Source organism: Anolis carolinensis, chromosome 5 (assembly GCF_035594765.1).
Source record: "Anolis carolinensis isolate JA03-04 chromosome 5, rAnoCar3.1.pri, whole genome shotgun sequence".
NCBI classification, from domain to species: domain Eukaryota; kingdom Metazoa; phylum Chordata; class Lepidosauria; order Squamata; family Dactyloidae; genus Anolis; species Anolis carolinensis.
The window spans coordinates 138996752-139013827 of NC_085845.1; the positions used below are offsets into that span (position 1 = coordinate 138996752).

The 17076-nt window shown below is 38.0% G+C and overlaps 1 protein-coding gene across 4 annotated transcripts in view; it reads left to right on the top strand.

Moving 5' to 3' along the window:
- cttnbp2 (cortactin binding protein 2) overlaps nucleotides 1–17076 on the top strand; it is a 121856-nt gene that overhangs the window by 35222 nt on the left and 69558 nt on the right. For all 4 annotated transcript variants that reach the window (XR_010006687.1, XM_062982395.1, XM_062982396.1 and 1 more), the window contains exon 3: nucleotides 11417–11641. Coding sequence is in view for 3 of the 4 variants with exons in the window: in XM_062982395.1 (XP_062838465.1) it covers nucleotides 11417–11641 (225 nt within the window). In the remaining variant the exon portion in view is untranslated. The remainder of the gene's footprint in view (nucleotides 1–11416; nucleotides 11642–17076) is intronic.

Below are 17076 nucleotides of genomic sequence, written 5' to 3' on the forward strand. Positions count from 1 at the left end.
TTTAATCTATACTGACATATCCTTGCAAATATATCTGAACACATTACTTAAGACACACTCTTTTTGCTAGTTTGCTTATCATTGTCTGTTAAAAAAAGACTTCTATATCTGGACACCTGGAAAATATTCATACACATCACAGACAGGGCTGGCCCTAGGTAATTTTCAAGTGTAAGCAAATAGTCTCCCCCCCCCCCCCCAAACCAAAGCCTTCGACAACACAGTGTATTTTTTCCAGACAATCAAGAAATAATTAATAATGATGCCCCTGGCTGTCTGTCATTCATACAGCTCCGCCCCCTTCCCGGCTGAGCGCTCTGAGCCCAGCGGAGACAGCCAGGCCTCAGCACTGAACCGGGATGGCTGTCCCTGCCTGGGCCAGCTGTGCACGCCCCCCCTGCATCCCAGTTCAGCACCAAGGCCTGGCCATTGCTGCTTGGCTCAGAGTGCTTAGCCTTGAAGGGAAGGGAAGGGGTCGGAGCCGCCTGAATGATGGATAGCCAGGGGCTACCAGTCATTCAGGCAGCTCCTCCCCCTTCCCTTCCAGGCGGAGGCTGAGCTCTCTGAGCTGAGCATCGAGGGCCAGGCCTCAGCACTGAACTGGGATGCGGGGAGGCACCCTGACAACCCTCCCTGGGTGTATCAATGGCGCCCCTAGCTGATTTTGCGCCACCTGCTGTTGATTACCCGGCTTATAGCTTCAGCCGCCCCTGATCACAGGTGACCAAGTAAATGGTTGTTTTTAAGCTTGCATTAGCATGTGCCACTTTGGACCAGGGAAGGAGAACATGTGGCCTTTCAAATATTTGGAATATAACTCAGCATCCACCATCATTGGCTGTTCCACCTACTCTTGGGACTTTCAATTCAGCAACATCTGGAGGACTACTGTGTTTCTTAGTTTGGACCAATGTGATGGTAATCATTCTAGATACAAGGATCTGATCGTTTATGTGATTTTATTTATATCATTCACTGAGTTCTTCAGAACTGACCCTGGAACAACGGTCTGTTTAAAAACCAGTCTTTCATCCCACTGTGATCTTGCTCACCATCTGGAATCCCACTAAACAAATTTGACCAGCCAGGTCTTTTTGATGCTGATTTATTACCTCTTCCACCAGCACATTCTCTAAATGCTCTGCTCAGCACAGCTGAGATTGGCCCATGGTGCATAATCTTGACCCTGAAAGCGCCAGGGAACAATTTGCAGACAACTTCCTGTTTGTACTAGCTTCCCAATTTAAATAAAATAGCCTGAGCGGTTAGGCCAAATGAAAAAGTATGCAATTTTTTTAATACCCCTTCCAGTTTGCTTACTTTGGATTTATTTATTTTTAAAAGAGCTGGATGTTTTGTAGGACTTGTATACTCACGGTGAATGATGAGATGCATGAAAAAGGTTGTGTTGCTTAGTTGAGATGTGTCAAGGCATGTATAGAATTTTACCCTGTTGTGAAGAGGGAAGGGTGTGGTGTGCAATGTTACCCTGGGTTGCATATGGAAGAAGGGAACCTGGATAGGTTGTAGATTGCCAAAATGCTTTTTGACAGTTCCCATGGCTGGGTTGAATGTTATAGTATTTTTCCGCAGGTTAGATGTTAATCTCTATGCAGGGATTTGGCTTAATTAAAATGTTACTGTGAATTGCTATTGTAATACTAGTAAGGTGTTAATATGATACTGGAAACACCTTGTTGGAATGTTTACTAATAATTTCAGTGTTCTGTTGTTAGCTATCACTCTGTTGGTTAATCCTAGCAGTTTACTATTTAACAGCAAGTCTACATGTAGATAATACCAATGGATTCAGTAGGTCTACTCAGGCCAGAAGAAGACATAGAATTGAAGCTACTGTTTCTATATCTTGTCTGCTGTGATTCCATCTTTAATACAATTTTTCTTTGTGAAAAATCTGCACAAATAAGAATACACTCTACCAGAAGGAGTGTTTTCCTTTCTGTATTGAAGAACGCATTGTGCATGCTATAAGCTTTTACTCAGAAGCGATCTCTGTCATTGAAACTGACAGGCTGCCTTCTGTCACAGTAGTTCTGTTAGCATTTGTTAACAGTGTATTAGGGAAGGGGAATATATGCAACTAACTGTGCCTGGCCACGCGTTGCTGTCTGAAAAGGTTTTTCAACTACAATATCATTAGTACCCATAGATTCACCAACACAATTCCCCAAAATTATGTCTTGCTTAGGAATTTTCTAGATCCTATTATATGCTTTTAAAAGATGTCAGAGTCACCCTGGAGGGCATGACACACCCTAGAGAAGATACCAATATAGGAATGTTCTAGGTCCTTCAGGTGACTCTATGGTATCTTCTGACAGAAGTCATTCATTTCAATAAGGTTCCTATTATTCATGGTTTCCTGTTCAAAAACTTATCCCCCATGAATACAAGGGTTGCCCTGTATATTTGGCTGAATACACTTATCATGCGTATGCAATATACAGTTATATCAGCTTTGTACTACCTTAACTATCATGGCTCCTTCCTCCATAGTTTTGTGAGATACAAACTGTGGTTCAATATGTCTGAAGGATAGACTAGAGTTCTCTTAACAGTTAGCATATTTTCAACATTCCAGGGATGTATCTGCAGTACTAGACCATTTCAGTTATAATTGTTCAATTCTAAGAAATTCTGAGATATGTTGCCTGATAGAATACTTAGAAGAAAGATATATCAAGACACCTTTAGAAAAGAGGGACTGAGGGTTGAATCAGTTTAATTCTGTGAGGTAGGCAGTACTTAGATTTCCTTGGCAATTGTAATTCAAGGGAGTAGATGAGCATAGAATTCAAAGTTCTGCATCAAGATATTAATTCTCTGAATCGAAAGGACAATACCATAGCATTTTAGGTGGTATGAAATTGGTATAATTAATTATTTAGTAGAAGCTAAGAAACTTCCACACTACTATGAGATCTGGATAACGAAAGACGTCTAATCAGCTAGATGCTTCTGAGCACATCTAGGCAAATATATTTAGAAACTGTTTTACTCCACCATATTTAGCGCATGATAAAGAGCCCATACATGCAAAGAATTTGCATGAAGACTTTGCAGCAATCTTTCTGTCCTTGTGCATTCATATGAATGGCTAGATAAGATTAATGTGATAGAATCTTATGACACATTGGCTTATCCTTAACTCAAGTCTGGCATATTTTGGACCTGTGTTTTCATCATGCCAGTAAGTTCGAACCTACCACAGAGGGCAAAAGAGGCCAGAGGGTCATTTTTGATCATTGCAAACACTCTTGATATTTCACAATTGTTACCATATTTTTTAAACCCAAAGGGAGACAAAGTAAGAACATAATGTAAAGCACATATATAGTTATTCTTAGTAATTGCTCCACTTTTTTTTTTTTAAAAAAAACCATCTTTGAATAAACAATTTTTCCTTGACAGCCTTGTTTCAATTTGATTTTCCAATGAAGCCATAATTGTATGTTTATTCTGTTGCTATGGAAGCAAGTGGGAATAAATATATTCATTTGCAGAACATCATTATGGTCTCAGATATGAAGTGGGATAGGAGAAAGAAGGTAAAACTCTATACTCCCTTGTTGTTGTATGTGCTTTCAAGACACTTCCAACTAATAGTAACTATAAGGCAAACACATCACAGCGTTTTCTGAGTAAAGGTTTATGGGACACTTTTGCTTCTTTCTGAGGCTGAGAGAGGCTGACTTTCCTTAGGTCACTCAGTGGGTTCCTGTGCTGAAGCAGAAATTCAGATCCAAGTTTCCAGAGTCGTAGTCCAATAATCAAATCCGCAAATGCTTAGCCAACAAATGTAGAGGAATGAATAATACTGACATACAGTGCAACCCTGTATCCATGGGAATACGTTTCAAGACCTTTGGTAGATACCTGAAACCACAGATAACAGCAAACCTTATACTTTGATTATATTTGGGATGGAAACATACCATAGATTCACACCAGAGAACCTAGAGAATATGGATCTATGTAATCCCATTTTCTGCACAGGCAGGGAATGGAAGGCTACTCAATGTGGTGGTCTCTGGAAAGGTTCTAGGCTTAGGCCATTGTATATTGTATTGCTTTTTGCGTTCACTGCCTTGGGTCTCTTTTTAGAGAGATAAAGCAGGATATAAAGAAATATTATATCATCATCATCATCACCTGATTGTTCCTATAAAATTTCCTGAAATGAAAAATAAAAGAATTGTAGCCAATAGACACAATCTCTTTACATTTCAAAAATGTATGTGCACATATTTGTGTGCCCGTACACATGCATATAGATTGATGATATAGTTCTTAAAAATCCAAATATGTTATATTCTGCAAATATGCACTCATGCAATTTCAAATATCACAACCTTTTGACACACTGCACCGTTCATGCTGTTTTACAGTATCCTTCTTAAGAACATTGGCAATAAAAATGTGTGTGCTTTGGTGCTAAGTAAAATTGCAGACTATAGAAATACCAGGTGTCGTTGACTCATACAAAACGGGATTTCTCGAGTGCCCAGCCACAGGGGTCATTCCTGTAAAAATATAAAATAAACATGTTTTCACTAGAAAATGTTCCTTAGCAGGGATGACGATTAAGGAAACTTTCATTGACTTCTCCGAAATGTGTGTGTTGATCTGGAAGGAAAGTGCTGTGTTTAGTTCTTGGCATTTAAATTTAGGAACATTTAAGTCTTTATGAGAACACAAGGCACCAAGCAGAGCTTCCCTTCTTCATTTTCTGTACGTGAAACCATTTGGTTAACTTCTGGAAACTTAACCTACTGTTCCGTTTCCATCTGTTAGGTGGTTATGTCTGTCATTATGGGATTTTTTCTTTTGGAAATTTCAAGGAAATACTCAATTTTCTACCATATGTTAGGTTATAAAGCCTTGCATAGTACTCAAACATGTGCTGGTTTCATTTCTCTACCTAAATGCTGGGATTTTCACATTGTAGTTTTTCTTGCATTTTTGAGCATACCACTCATAGCAGCCAACTGCAAATGAAGGTTTGAGGCAAGGTACCTGTCTTTCCAGCACATATATTCTAATAGTTGCCATAGAAACATTGATTTCTGTAATGTATAATACACAATGTTGTTTCTCAGCCATATGATCTTATCCTATTGTATCCAAACATACAAGGGTCCATAAAATATTAGGGAAGATTTTGAGCAAATCCACTAAAGCAGAGAATGTGTATCTGCTCTGTTTTGAGTTGGTGGCTATTGTGAATTGGTGGCTATTGTGAATTGGTGGCTATTGTAGGCTAAAAGGGGCTGTTAAATATTGGGCACCAACATTTTGGAAGAACAAATAATAGTTGATTCTACAAAGTCCCAAATCCAACACAATGCTATATGTATTGATTCAAACCCAAATTTTAGGACACTGCATGGAATATATTAATATTTTGAGAGGAAGCGCAAATGAGGTAGCTTGGCCACTCTCAGTTCGTTGCATAGAAATTCCTGCAAAGGACAGCATTCTTTACAAATATTGGATGTATTGCAACATGTTACATTCCCAGATCTTAAACTATATTATGAAGCATGTGGCTTATCATGGATAAAAGAATGGATCACACTAAGAAGAAAAGTATTGGAAGGGTTTGATCTAAGGGTAGGGTGGCATTCCTACCTATGGTATGGAAGAGCAAAAATAGAGAAAAACTTTGGTAATCATTTTATAAGATTGGCCCTTCTGAACATCTGGGAAAGGTAAAAAGAGAGATTTTACTCTAAAACCCCACTATGCCTATCCCCATTAGAAGCTAATCAAAGACGGCTATTGGGCTGGACAAAATGGCCTACATATAAAGAGACCGTGGTAAAAAAAATATTTTCCAATCATTTCTCATGGTTCCAATATATGCAACCTAAAGAACATTATAATTTGGATAAGAAGATAGGCTTCAGTGACAGAAACATTTTGGGAAATACTGATTCTCATAGATAAGAAGAATATAACAAGATTATATAATAAGTTATTGGAATGGTCTACTGAATCAGAACTAGTAAAAACTTGCATGATAAACTGGGCAGAAAATATAGGAAGACCAGTTTAGCTAAATGAATGGGAACAGATGTGGAACAGAATATACTTATGCAATAGACCTAAAAGAGAACTGGTACAAAATAATGTATCGTTGGTATATGACACCACAAAAATTTGGCATTATGTACAAGAATTTACAAAACAAATGCTGGAAATGCGGCCTACAAGAAGGCACATTCTATCATATGTGGTTGTCATGTAAAAGAACTAATAGCTATTGGTAAATGGTTCAGGAGGCTTGCCAAAAGATTCTAAAAATAAACATTCAAATGAAGCCAGAATACTTTCTACTGAGCATGACAGATGAGGAAATTGATTTGGACACAAATAAAGATATTTTGTTTGTGTATCTCACAACTGCAGCAAGGATGGTCTAGGCAAGAATTTGGAAACTGGAGGAAGTGCCATCAAAAGACCAATGATTAGATAAAATAATGGAGATTATGAACATTGATAGATTAACATTTTTTATGAAAAGACAGACAGGTACATCTATAACACGGTCTGACTCGCGACCCTTTAAGGATTACATGAGAACATAGTTGAAAGAGAGAAAGAAGGAAAGGTTCTGGAAACAGATTGAAGAAAAGGGGCGAAGACATATATATTAAAGGTAAAGGTTTCCCCTGACGTTAAGTCCAATCATGTCTGACTCTGGGGGTTGGTGCTCATCTCCATTTCTAAGCCGAAGAGCTGGTGTTGTCCGTAGACACCTCCAAGGTCATGTGGCCGGCATGATTGCATGGAGCGCCGTTAACTTCCCGCTGGAGCGGTACCTATTGATCTACTCACATTGGCATGTTTTCAAACTGCAAGGTTGGCAGAAGCTGGAGATAACAGCGGGCGCTCACTCCGCTCCGGGGATTTAAACCTGCGACCTTTCAGTCTGCAAGTTCAGCAGCTCACTGCTTTAACACACTTCGCCACCGGGGTTCCCAATATATATATTAAATACAAACAAAAACTTTAAAATACATTATTGTACTGCAAAGAAGAAGAATGGAAGTACAAATCTACCCTCCCATCTTTCCCTCCAATTTCCTACCCATGTCTCAACCTCCCTTATCCTTACCCCTTTTCCTAAGTCAGCTTTATCCCTCTTTTATTATGCTTTTGAAAACCTTTAATAAAATTTTTAAAACATTTATATTGTAAAGAAAATAGACTGAAAGAAGTTGACCATTGTATCATTCTTCTGGACCTAGAGAATCCTAAAGAGAACATTTTAATCAAGTCCATGATTAATCAAATCCGGAAAAGTCAAACCCACAAAAGTGAAGATCCGACTTAATTTGCAATTGTGAGACTCTATAAATGTAACTATCTTGCCCTGGCATGGAAACCTTCACAAGACACAAAAAATGACATGGACGGCAGGACTAATTTGGCCTACAGGCCTTGCGTTTGACATGTGTGCCGTAATGGAATTTTCTGTTCTCTTGTATTTTTATATTTGTTATATTGAAAAAAAATATTGTAATAGGTTGCAGTAGGGTTTTAAATATTAGGATGAGTCTACGTACACAAAGCATGCCATAGACTTGTTCCCCAATTCCTTAGTTATTCAAGTGTAGACAGGTAAGTCCAACAGGGCATAGCCCTACGTGTGTTATATTACTTTAATAGTCTTAAATATATAATCACATCTCCATGTTGGTCCTTCCGAACCCCTTTGTTTACCACTGAGCTTTTTAAGATGCTTACTCTTAATGACTTGGTAGTCGGGCACACGTATCTTGAGTAGAAAAGTTATAATTAATGTCTCCTATTTCTTATATCATGAGAGTTTGCACTTACTCATCACTTCCCTTTTAAAGGCTATTTTTGAGACAAGTAGTCTTTTTAAAGCTGAATTTCTATATTTAGACCATGATTCATTCTTTGCTAGAATTTATTTTTTAGATATGGTAGTGAAAGGCTTACTTTCTTGCATATAGGCAGCAGAGACTCCATGTATTCACAGTGTAATACAAGTAATAACTTCATGAGAATAGTCAGAAAGCTACTAGATGTATTCAAGTTTCAAGCTCTTAAAATATTGTAATTGACCATGAAAAAAAGAGATTAGAATAAGGAAAAGGGGGCTTACGCTTGAATCATCTTAGTTAGTCCCGCCTAGAACAGACCTACCAAATCAATTTTTGAATGGTAAGCCAATGCAGAACTAAACCTCATTGATTCAATGAGTCAACTGTCCTGATCTAACAGTCATGTTGTCTACACTTCATCTTGAAATGTAATGCAGACTCCAGTATGAAAACATGAAACTCTTAATAGCTTGTCATATTTGGGTGCCTTTTGGATTGTCAGAATAGGAGTTTTGGACCTTCTTTTCTTTATTATTCACAGTCTAACTTGAAGAGATCACATCTGCTGAAGGCTTGAAAGATGGATATACTCTCCGTCAAAAACTTCTCCCCTTAAGCTGCCCTTAATTAACCTAAAGAAGTAGAGGAAGTCTATTTCACTTGAACCAGGAAAGTAGAGTTTCAGGGCTCTCTTTCCATAAGGGCTGTTATGATATTTGGCCTTCTTTCTTTGTTATTTGCAAAAGTCATCAATGTGGGAGAAACAGCTAGTCCACAATGAATTATTCTTGCAGTTTTTCTCATCTGTGTTTCACACTACAGTATGACTCCAATAACTAGACCCATCATTTGCTGAGTGCTAAGTTAGCACTTAATGTGAATTCAATTCATTCAGTGGGTGTTCTGCAGAAAGAAGTCTGCAAAAATGACAACTTCTGGAGGTGACTTATGAATCAAAATCAGGAAGAAGACTGCCATACATTCCCCTTGAGATTGCTTCTTCTGGGAAGTCTACATTGTTTTAGACATCTTCAGTTTCCCTCTTTCACCTGTCATGGGGTACTATACAAAAGTATAAAGTAACAATTGCTATTCTGAATTGTATCAGAATGAAGATTAACAGCAGTCTTTATTTTTAAGAAGATTCCTGTAGATAATTCTTCAACAACACAATTCCTTATTTGTTACACAAAACGTAATCACATGCTTATAGAACATAATGCAGCATAGAAAGAAAATAACCCAAATAAAACTGTTCTATATCATTAAGGCTCTTTATTTTTGTAATGCTGACAGAATCCTTTGTGAATGTCAGTGTTGAATGTGTTAGCTTTTTCTAATAGTATCTCCCTCCTACTTGTCTGAGAACAAAAGGATTGGTCATAAATACCAAACCCTCCAACTGCCCCATTTTGGCAGGAACAGTCCCGATTAATCCACTGTCGTCCCACTTTTTCAGTTACTTTTAAAATGCTCAGCCAGAAGCTTAATGGGCAATTCCAAGTATGTAACCTCGAGTTACACATTTGCAACTGCTTCATATTCATGATTCCTATGCAGTCCCTAACTTTGGGGCTACATAGGAACCTTGAACCCCTTTATCTCCAAGCAGTTACTGCAGTCAACAGGGGTCTGCACCTCTGGAAATTGAGAAGTATCTGCCTGATCCCACCAACCCTAAACAATGATAACTGGTGCAAAGAGGATTTGTGGCAGAGATCCTTTGTCTCCTGTGGTAAAGATTCCTCATGGGAGAAGGGATGGGAATGTGGCAGTCGGGAAGCAACCACTTTAAGTCTCCTTTGGGAGAGAAGAAGTGGGGTGATAGTGATGATGCTGATATCAGGCAGCTACTTCTCGGTTGAAAGGGGCTGCTTAATAGTAAGTGAGTCTGGGAAGAGACACATATGGAGACTTTACTACATAGCAACATTATATTGCTACATAGCATGTAGTGGTTGTATAGGAATCTGTCACAAGTTTCTCTCTCCTTGTTCCCCTTTCCTCCTTTTGTCTTCAACTTACTTCAATTGGTTGATGTTATACCCCAGCTACCTTTGGGTTCTGAACCTGGTTCAGAAATGAACTTTGACCAGGATGAAGCTTATTCTGACCTTTTACCCAGTTCTACGAGCTCCTTCCAATTACAGACCCCAGCTGTGGATAGCTCTGATGATTCCTTAATTGAGAGAGATACTGAAAACATTACTCCCGTGGAAGAACCAGATGTTCTGAGTTCCCCAGGGAATGTATCCTTTAACAGAAGGGAGTTTTTGCATCACCAGAGATCTCAGAAACAGGAGCTTCGAAGGAGTCAACGTTTGGCGGCTAGAGGGGATAATGGATAGGAGATTTCCTTGGGAACCTTGGGGGAGTTGGTTTCCCTTTGCTGTGATTAGATCTAAGTTCCATAAAAGTGTCTTGCACTGTGAACAGTGCGTGGTGTCAACGTAGCGACTACTGAGAGCACTTCACCGTTTCCAGTTCCCTGATTTCACCAAGCCAAGTCTCCTGTTCCTGGCGGTCAAGCCGAGCTGCAACTCCCGATTTAATCCGGAGTAAATTCAAATCCTTGCCTTGTTCCTGAATCCAGATTGCTTTTAGCTTCATCTTCTGCCTGCCTTGATATCCAAGATTTACTAGTGACTTTGGACCTTGTTATTCACTCCTGCTTTCTTGTTGTTTCCCCGCTCAAGAACTTCCCAGCAGTTTTGAGCGTGTTTCGGTTTCTGGACTTTGGACAATAATATTGGACATATCTCTTCAACTCTTGGGACTAATTCATACCATTTCTTAAAGGACTATTGCTCACTCATCTTTTCCACTTATTCTTTCCTGAATTTATTATTGCTTTAATAAAGATGTTATATGATTATTGGTCTCTGTTTGGTTTTCAGTGTTCACACTGCCTTGGGGTGCTACAGTTGAAAGTTCAAAGTCCCAAAGTAATTTACACTCAGTGGAAAGGAGGAGGTGGAATCTTGTTTTTCCAGTATTTTGGGCAAAATCTAAGTTCTGTGGACTCTCCCATCTTTTCTGTTCTTCCTCAATAGCTGTTGCCATCTTGATCACTCTCTGATTATGCTTAGTTTTAATCTGTGAAATATTGGAAGGTATGAAAAGGTAAATGACTCACAGAAATGCCATAGTAGGGGAAGGAATCTTGGAGAAAATGAAGATAGCTGAAATAATTATCAATACCTTGAGAAGTTGACATTTTAAATCACTGATTTGCCTTGAGTGTATATATGTTTATGTAAGTATAAGTATTTGCATGTGAAAGCTATAGATTATTATTATAAATCATGATCATAAACTATTTTGTGTTCTAAAACATGTTTTCTTATTTATTGTAAAATTCCAAATTAATTTGCAATAGTCAAAACATTGAGTTTTATTTCTCCAAAACACCAGGTGTACAACTTCAACTTAACTGCATCTTTGTGCTTGTGTGTGTGTGTGTGTGTGTGTGTGTGTGTGCCCTTTTAATATTTCTCTAATTGCTGGTCTTTTTTGTTTCTCTCTGTTTTATACTTTAGTCACGGCGGAAGGAGGTTTTCATCCAGGAGCGATATGGGAGATTTAATCTTAGTGACCCATTTCTGGCATTGCAGAGAGACTATGAGACAGGTGCTGGTGATAAAGACAAGAAGTCCATCTGTACCAACCCACTCTCTATTTTGGAAGCTGTTATGGCTCACTGCAGAAAAATGCAAGAGAGAATGGCAGCTCAGTTGATTGCTGCAGAAAACAGACAAAAGAAGGTACCCCTTTTATCTTTTTTACTTCCTTTTTCCCTTTCAGGTTTGTGTTATGTGTTTTATCATTCTAGAGTAGTTGAATTCATATAATACAGATTTCTAGTTGTTACATTATAGTCTTTTGCAATGTGATAAATATTAATAATACTTCAAATTAATATGACCTTGGCAGTGTTCAAGTGCTCAACACAAATTCTTTTGCTAAAATCCTAAAAGCAACTTTGTTAAGCAGGTAAATATTATTATTCTGCTTATATTATAAGCATGGGACTGAGAGGACAAGAACTTGGTCTTTTGACTTCTCTTTCTGTTCTGAAGTGGTATAGGTAGAATTTGAACCCAGAACATCCTAGTTCATAACTCAGTCTAGGCATATGAAAATATGTAATTTCACATGTGTTACATTTCTCTGAATCCCACTTTGAAACTTGTTCTGCTTTATGACTTCATTAGATTAGGAGGTTTGATTTTTGTTCTGAACTAGTAGCATTTTTTAAAAGTGTGTGCAGTAATTTTAGAATTGTGCACATTTTCCTCTCATTAAGAAAATTCAGAAGTGTTTTTTTTAAGCCTGCATTTTCCAAACACATTATTTGTTGCTTGAATCATACTATAAACTCAGAAATTTATGGACTTCAGGCTGCAGATCCCATTCATGTGCATTTTAGTTTAGAGAGATGTGAATTGGATAAATTTTCTTGGTTATCTTTAGTCTCAAATAGCATTATGCTGCTTCTTCACACATTCTTATGTTTGTTGAACACTGGTTCAGAAACATTGGTTTTTAATGTTTGAAATGTGGTTGTTTTGTACTTTGACTCCTGACAAACTCCAGCCACTGTGGCTGGTGGTGGAAGCTGAAGCCCAAAACACTGGTTTTCAACCTGGAAAACATTGGGTTGAGAATCAGTGCTGTAAAAATTATTCTTCCATATTCCTTTGTTTCTAGGTTCAGATGTTTGGATAATTTTCTTCATAGAGCAGTCAAATAATTCAGTCCTGTTAGTATATTACTTCTGCACTGGGATTCTATGTGGTGAGAGATCAAAAAGGAACATGGACACTCATATTTGATTACTTCCTGCCTCATAAAGTTAAAGCATGATCCCAGGGTCCTCCATTCAGTTATACTCATTATAGTGTGGGGTGTAAGAACAACCATGGAACTAAGATTTGAGCCTGACCTCTCCTCTGAATATGGGCCTCGAAGGTAAAGTATTATCCTTCTGGGAAACAAACAAGCAGCAACGTTTCTCAATAAAATTCCATGTCTATTTTAGAAATAAGGCATGTTGCTTACTCTCAGGGAAATATGAATAAAGTTTCAACTGTAACTGAACAGTTTGATTAAGTTCTCTGCATATGTGTAACTGACTAAAAAGGTGTCCTCTTAATCAAATAGCAGGTGTTTTAAAACAAATTTTCAGTATAAATGAAAATGAAATGGATTTTTTAAGAAGAGGTGTTTCTGTTTCATCTACTGTATTCAGATTTAAGTCCACTTTTAACATTATTTCTGCTACAATACGCAAATTATCTACATCGGGGTGGGTAATAGCCATTTTGAGACATCAACTATCTCTCGGTCCCAGCTCCACCCCTACTCCTAAAATTTAATTGAATCCTAGCAGAGAACCACCAAAGACCCTTTGAAACAAGAAGACAATCAGGTATCCATATGGGGGAAATCCCTTTAAAATTAACATTTCTTGCTCATTGCAAAGGATTTTGGCACTGACATTAGTGGCATAATTTGCCACCAAATTTTGTCAGTGGAAATTGGTTTGAACGGCTTCCAGAAAGGGAGGAATTGGCTCCCAGATCTGCCAGGTTGTTCAAAGAGAGCATGCTGATTGCTGCAGAAATATAGGGTTTTTTTTTTACCTCAAACAAATTGAATTAAGGGATTAATTGACTACAACCCATATGATTAATTCACTGAAATTTCTCTAGTTGGGCTGGAGGCTCACCTTTAGCCCTGAGAACAGGTTGTGAATGCAGATAAGGCGGGAAAGCTTCCATTTTCTGAATCTGGCCAAGAACATGCTTCTACTACAAGCTAATAACTAACAATAGCTCAGAGCATCCAATATCGCTGCTACTGGTTGACAGCTCAACGTAATTAGATCAGTTGCATGACATCTGAAGCCCAACTTTCTTTAGATTTTATTTACATACATTTTGCCAAGTAATTAAAGATAATCATGCCTCAGATGGTGATCCATACTGCTTGTCAGCAGCTGTATTACAGTACTACTAGGAAGGTAAAGCTTGACTTTTGAATGTAATCCTCTAATGGGGATCCACTGTATAAGATGCTATTTATGTTGAAGAGAAAACAAACAATTAGATTTTGTCTAGTATTGCAGGTGGTGGAAACAGGATGGATCAGTTTGTATCAATTCAACTCAATTTAGCCAAATTGCAGGCCAAGGCTTGTTCTGGAAAATAGATTATTCTAGGGACAAGAATAGGATACAAAGAAGACGTATGAATAAACAAGTTGTGTTAGTTGATAAGATATTTTGTTAGACAATACTATGATACGTTGGTTGATAAGATGTTTTGTTATAAATCGGTGGTTTCCAAAAGTTGGTCCTGCAAATGCTTTGAACTCAGCTGAAAGCACCAGCCAGCATGGACATCAGCCCAGGAATTTGGATGTTAAAGACCAAAATATCTGGAGAGCTGAATGATAAGAAGCCCTGCCCTGAATTATTATTCCCCAATCTCCAATTTTCATCATCTATGATCATTGGCCATACTGGCAGGGTCTGATGTGTATTATACTCTGGAACTATTTTCACATGATACAATTATAGTACCATGTTAGTCTGTTCAGTGTACAAAGGGATCTTGTATCTTTAAGACTACAAGAAAGAATTAACAGCACAGGCAGTTTCCGAGTTACAAACAACCAACTTCCATGTGACTCCTGGTTACAAACGAGGGTGAGACAACAGGAAGTGAGAAGAAATCTACCTCTAGGAAGGGAAAATCACTTCTGTAAGAGTTATCATGGTAAAAAGGCATTTCCACTGAAGCTTTATCATCAGTCTTTATTTCCACAACCCAAATTTTTCAAAATCCAATTGTCACAGTGAAAGAAAGTGAGGTGTAATCTTCTGAACAGGGGCACACACAGCAAAACAAACACCACAGTGTTAATCATTCCTTATGCTATCTAAAATTAAAGAAAATTGACTGGAGTTGCACATTAAAATGTACCTGTTCTGACTTACATACAAATTCAACAAATTTATATTTTTCTTAAGAAGGGCATTATTATTATTATTATTATTATTATTTTCATTTCTATCCCACTCTTCTCACCCCACAGGGGACTCAGAGCGGCGTACAACATACATCTAGGCAAAAATTCAGTGCCTCATTATACAAAGCAAATAAAACAACATTAAATCAATAGAAACAATCAACATATAAATACAATTTAAAATCATTAACATTAAGATATTAAAACAGCATCTAGATAAACACTACTCAGCCAGCCTGCCCCCCCCCCCCACACACACACACATGATCTTAAGGTCTTCTGTGGCTCTCTTGGAAGGTGCTGGTCATTGCCTGTACCATGTTTCCATGTCAACTGCCATAGCTACATCCAATAGAATCCTTGGATTTATAATTTGGCCAGGAACCAGATGAACCCGCTGGCTGAGAAATCTTGATATCATGGTAGTTAAAGTGTCTACAACTCTCAGAATTCCCCAACCATTGTATATTGTAGTTATGGGAACTGTAGTCAATTAACTCTTCCAGGCTTGGTGAGGAGGGGTGATGTTTTCTTATGAATACATGTATTCAGCTCAGATGTGGCAGGTTTGACCTAAAAGAAAATAACTGTTAATTATGTTTGTTCTTTGCTTCCCTCTCCCTCCCTCTCTCCCTCTCTCCCTCCCTCTCTCTAAACGTGTATTCTGCATTTTTCATCTCACATAAACTAACAACAAACTCTATTAGACACATAGGAGAAAGAGGGCACAATACAAACTATAGAGCATCAAAGCGCTCTATGAAATTGCTCCCTTCCCCCTCATATCCTTTATGGTCTTTATGGCCTTTATGGGTTTTTCCCCTTTCTCTGTTTCTCTCCCTGATGAGAAACTTGGTTGTAACTTGAAGGATCAGTATCTCCAAGCATTAGATGAGCTATGCTCTGTCATTGTCCCTGTTAGGATGCTAAGCAGGAGCCAAATTTGACTTGGCTGCATCCTAAAATGGCTCTAGTCCTCCCTCTGATGCTCCAATTGAGGAAAGGGAGGGAGACCATGTCAAATGTGGCCACAAAGCTATGGTTAACTTCCTTATGCCACCCTCTCACTTTTCAGAGGTGGCAAGTCTTCAAGGAAGGTTCTCCCTCAGTCTCCGGTAGACCAGATGAACTGACTCAGTTGTCCATGGCCACATTTAGCCCATAGACCAGAGGTCCTCAAGCTCTGCAATAAGATTACCATCAAAGACTCTTTTCCATATGCTTCTAGAAAATGAAGTATGATAGCTGCCTACTAAAAAGGAGAACATTCATCCAGGGAGCCTCTGTTGTGGACTACTCTCTCCAGAGAGTAGTCCAGGCATTGACAGCCATTTACATTGTGCTCTTTTTCAATGCTGCATGAAGAAGGTATTTTAATTTTCCCAGGATTTTCTCCTTTTTATGCATTTTAAATCCTTTGTTCTAATGTCATCTTGTGCAATTGTTTTGCTTCAGCCTTAATCTCTTCCTAGTATTATTGCTACTTCAGACTTAGGTTTTACTTTATTTTATTCATTACTTTATATTTTGTTTTATTATTTTTACTCCAAAAACATTTTATCACATGCTGTACAATTATTGTAAATCAATATTTACTTATCTTTTATGATTAAATAAAAGGATCTTAGAAATTTTACCCACTATTTTTTGGCTTTTCTCACATGGCTTCATCCTATTTTATAGCATTCTCTCTCTCTTTTGACAATCAGCTTTATTCCTTTGCATTGTCATAATATTTGTGTGTGTGTGTGTGTGTTTGTGTATTCGAAGTACAAACAGTGTTTTATTCATAGTGAGAGGGGAACAATGGTACTGGTGATTTTGATTCCTGGATTAAAGCTTTGTACAAGAAAAAATAAAGCTTTCTTATTAGGAGAGAGTCCAGAGAGAATGTATACAAACAACAAGGCAAAAGAAGTACAGTAGAGTCTCACATATCCAAGCTAAACGGGCCGGCAGAAGCTTGGATAAGCGAATATCTTGGATAATAAGGAGGGATTAAGGAAAAGCCTATTAAACATCAAATTAGGTTATGATTTTACAAATTAAGCACCAAAGCTTCATGTTATACAACAAATTTGACAGAAAAAGTAGTTAAATATGCAGTAATGTTATGTTGTAATTACTGTATTTACAAATTTAGCACCAAAATATCACGATATAT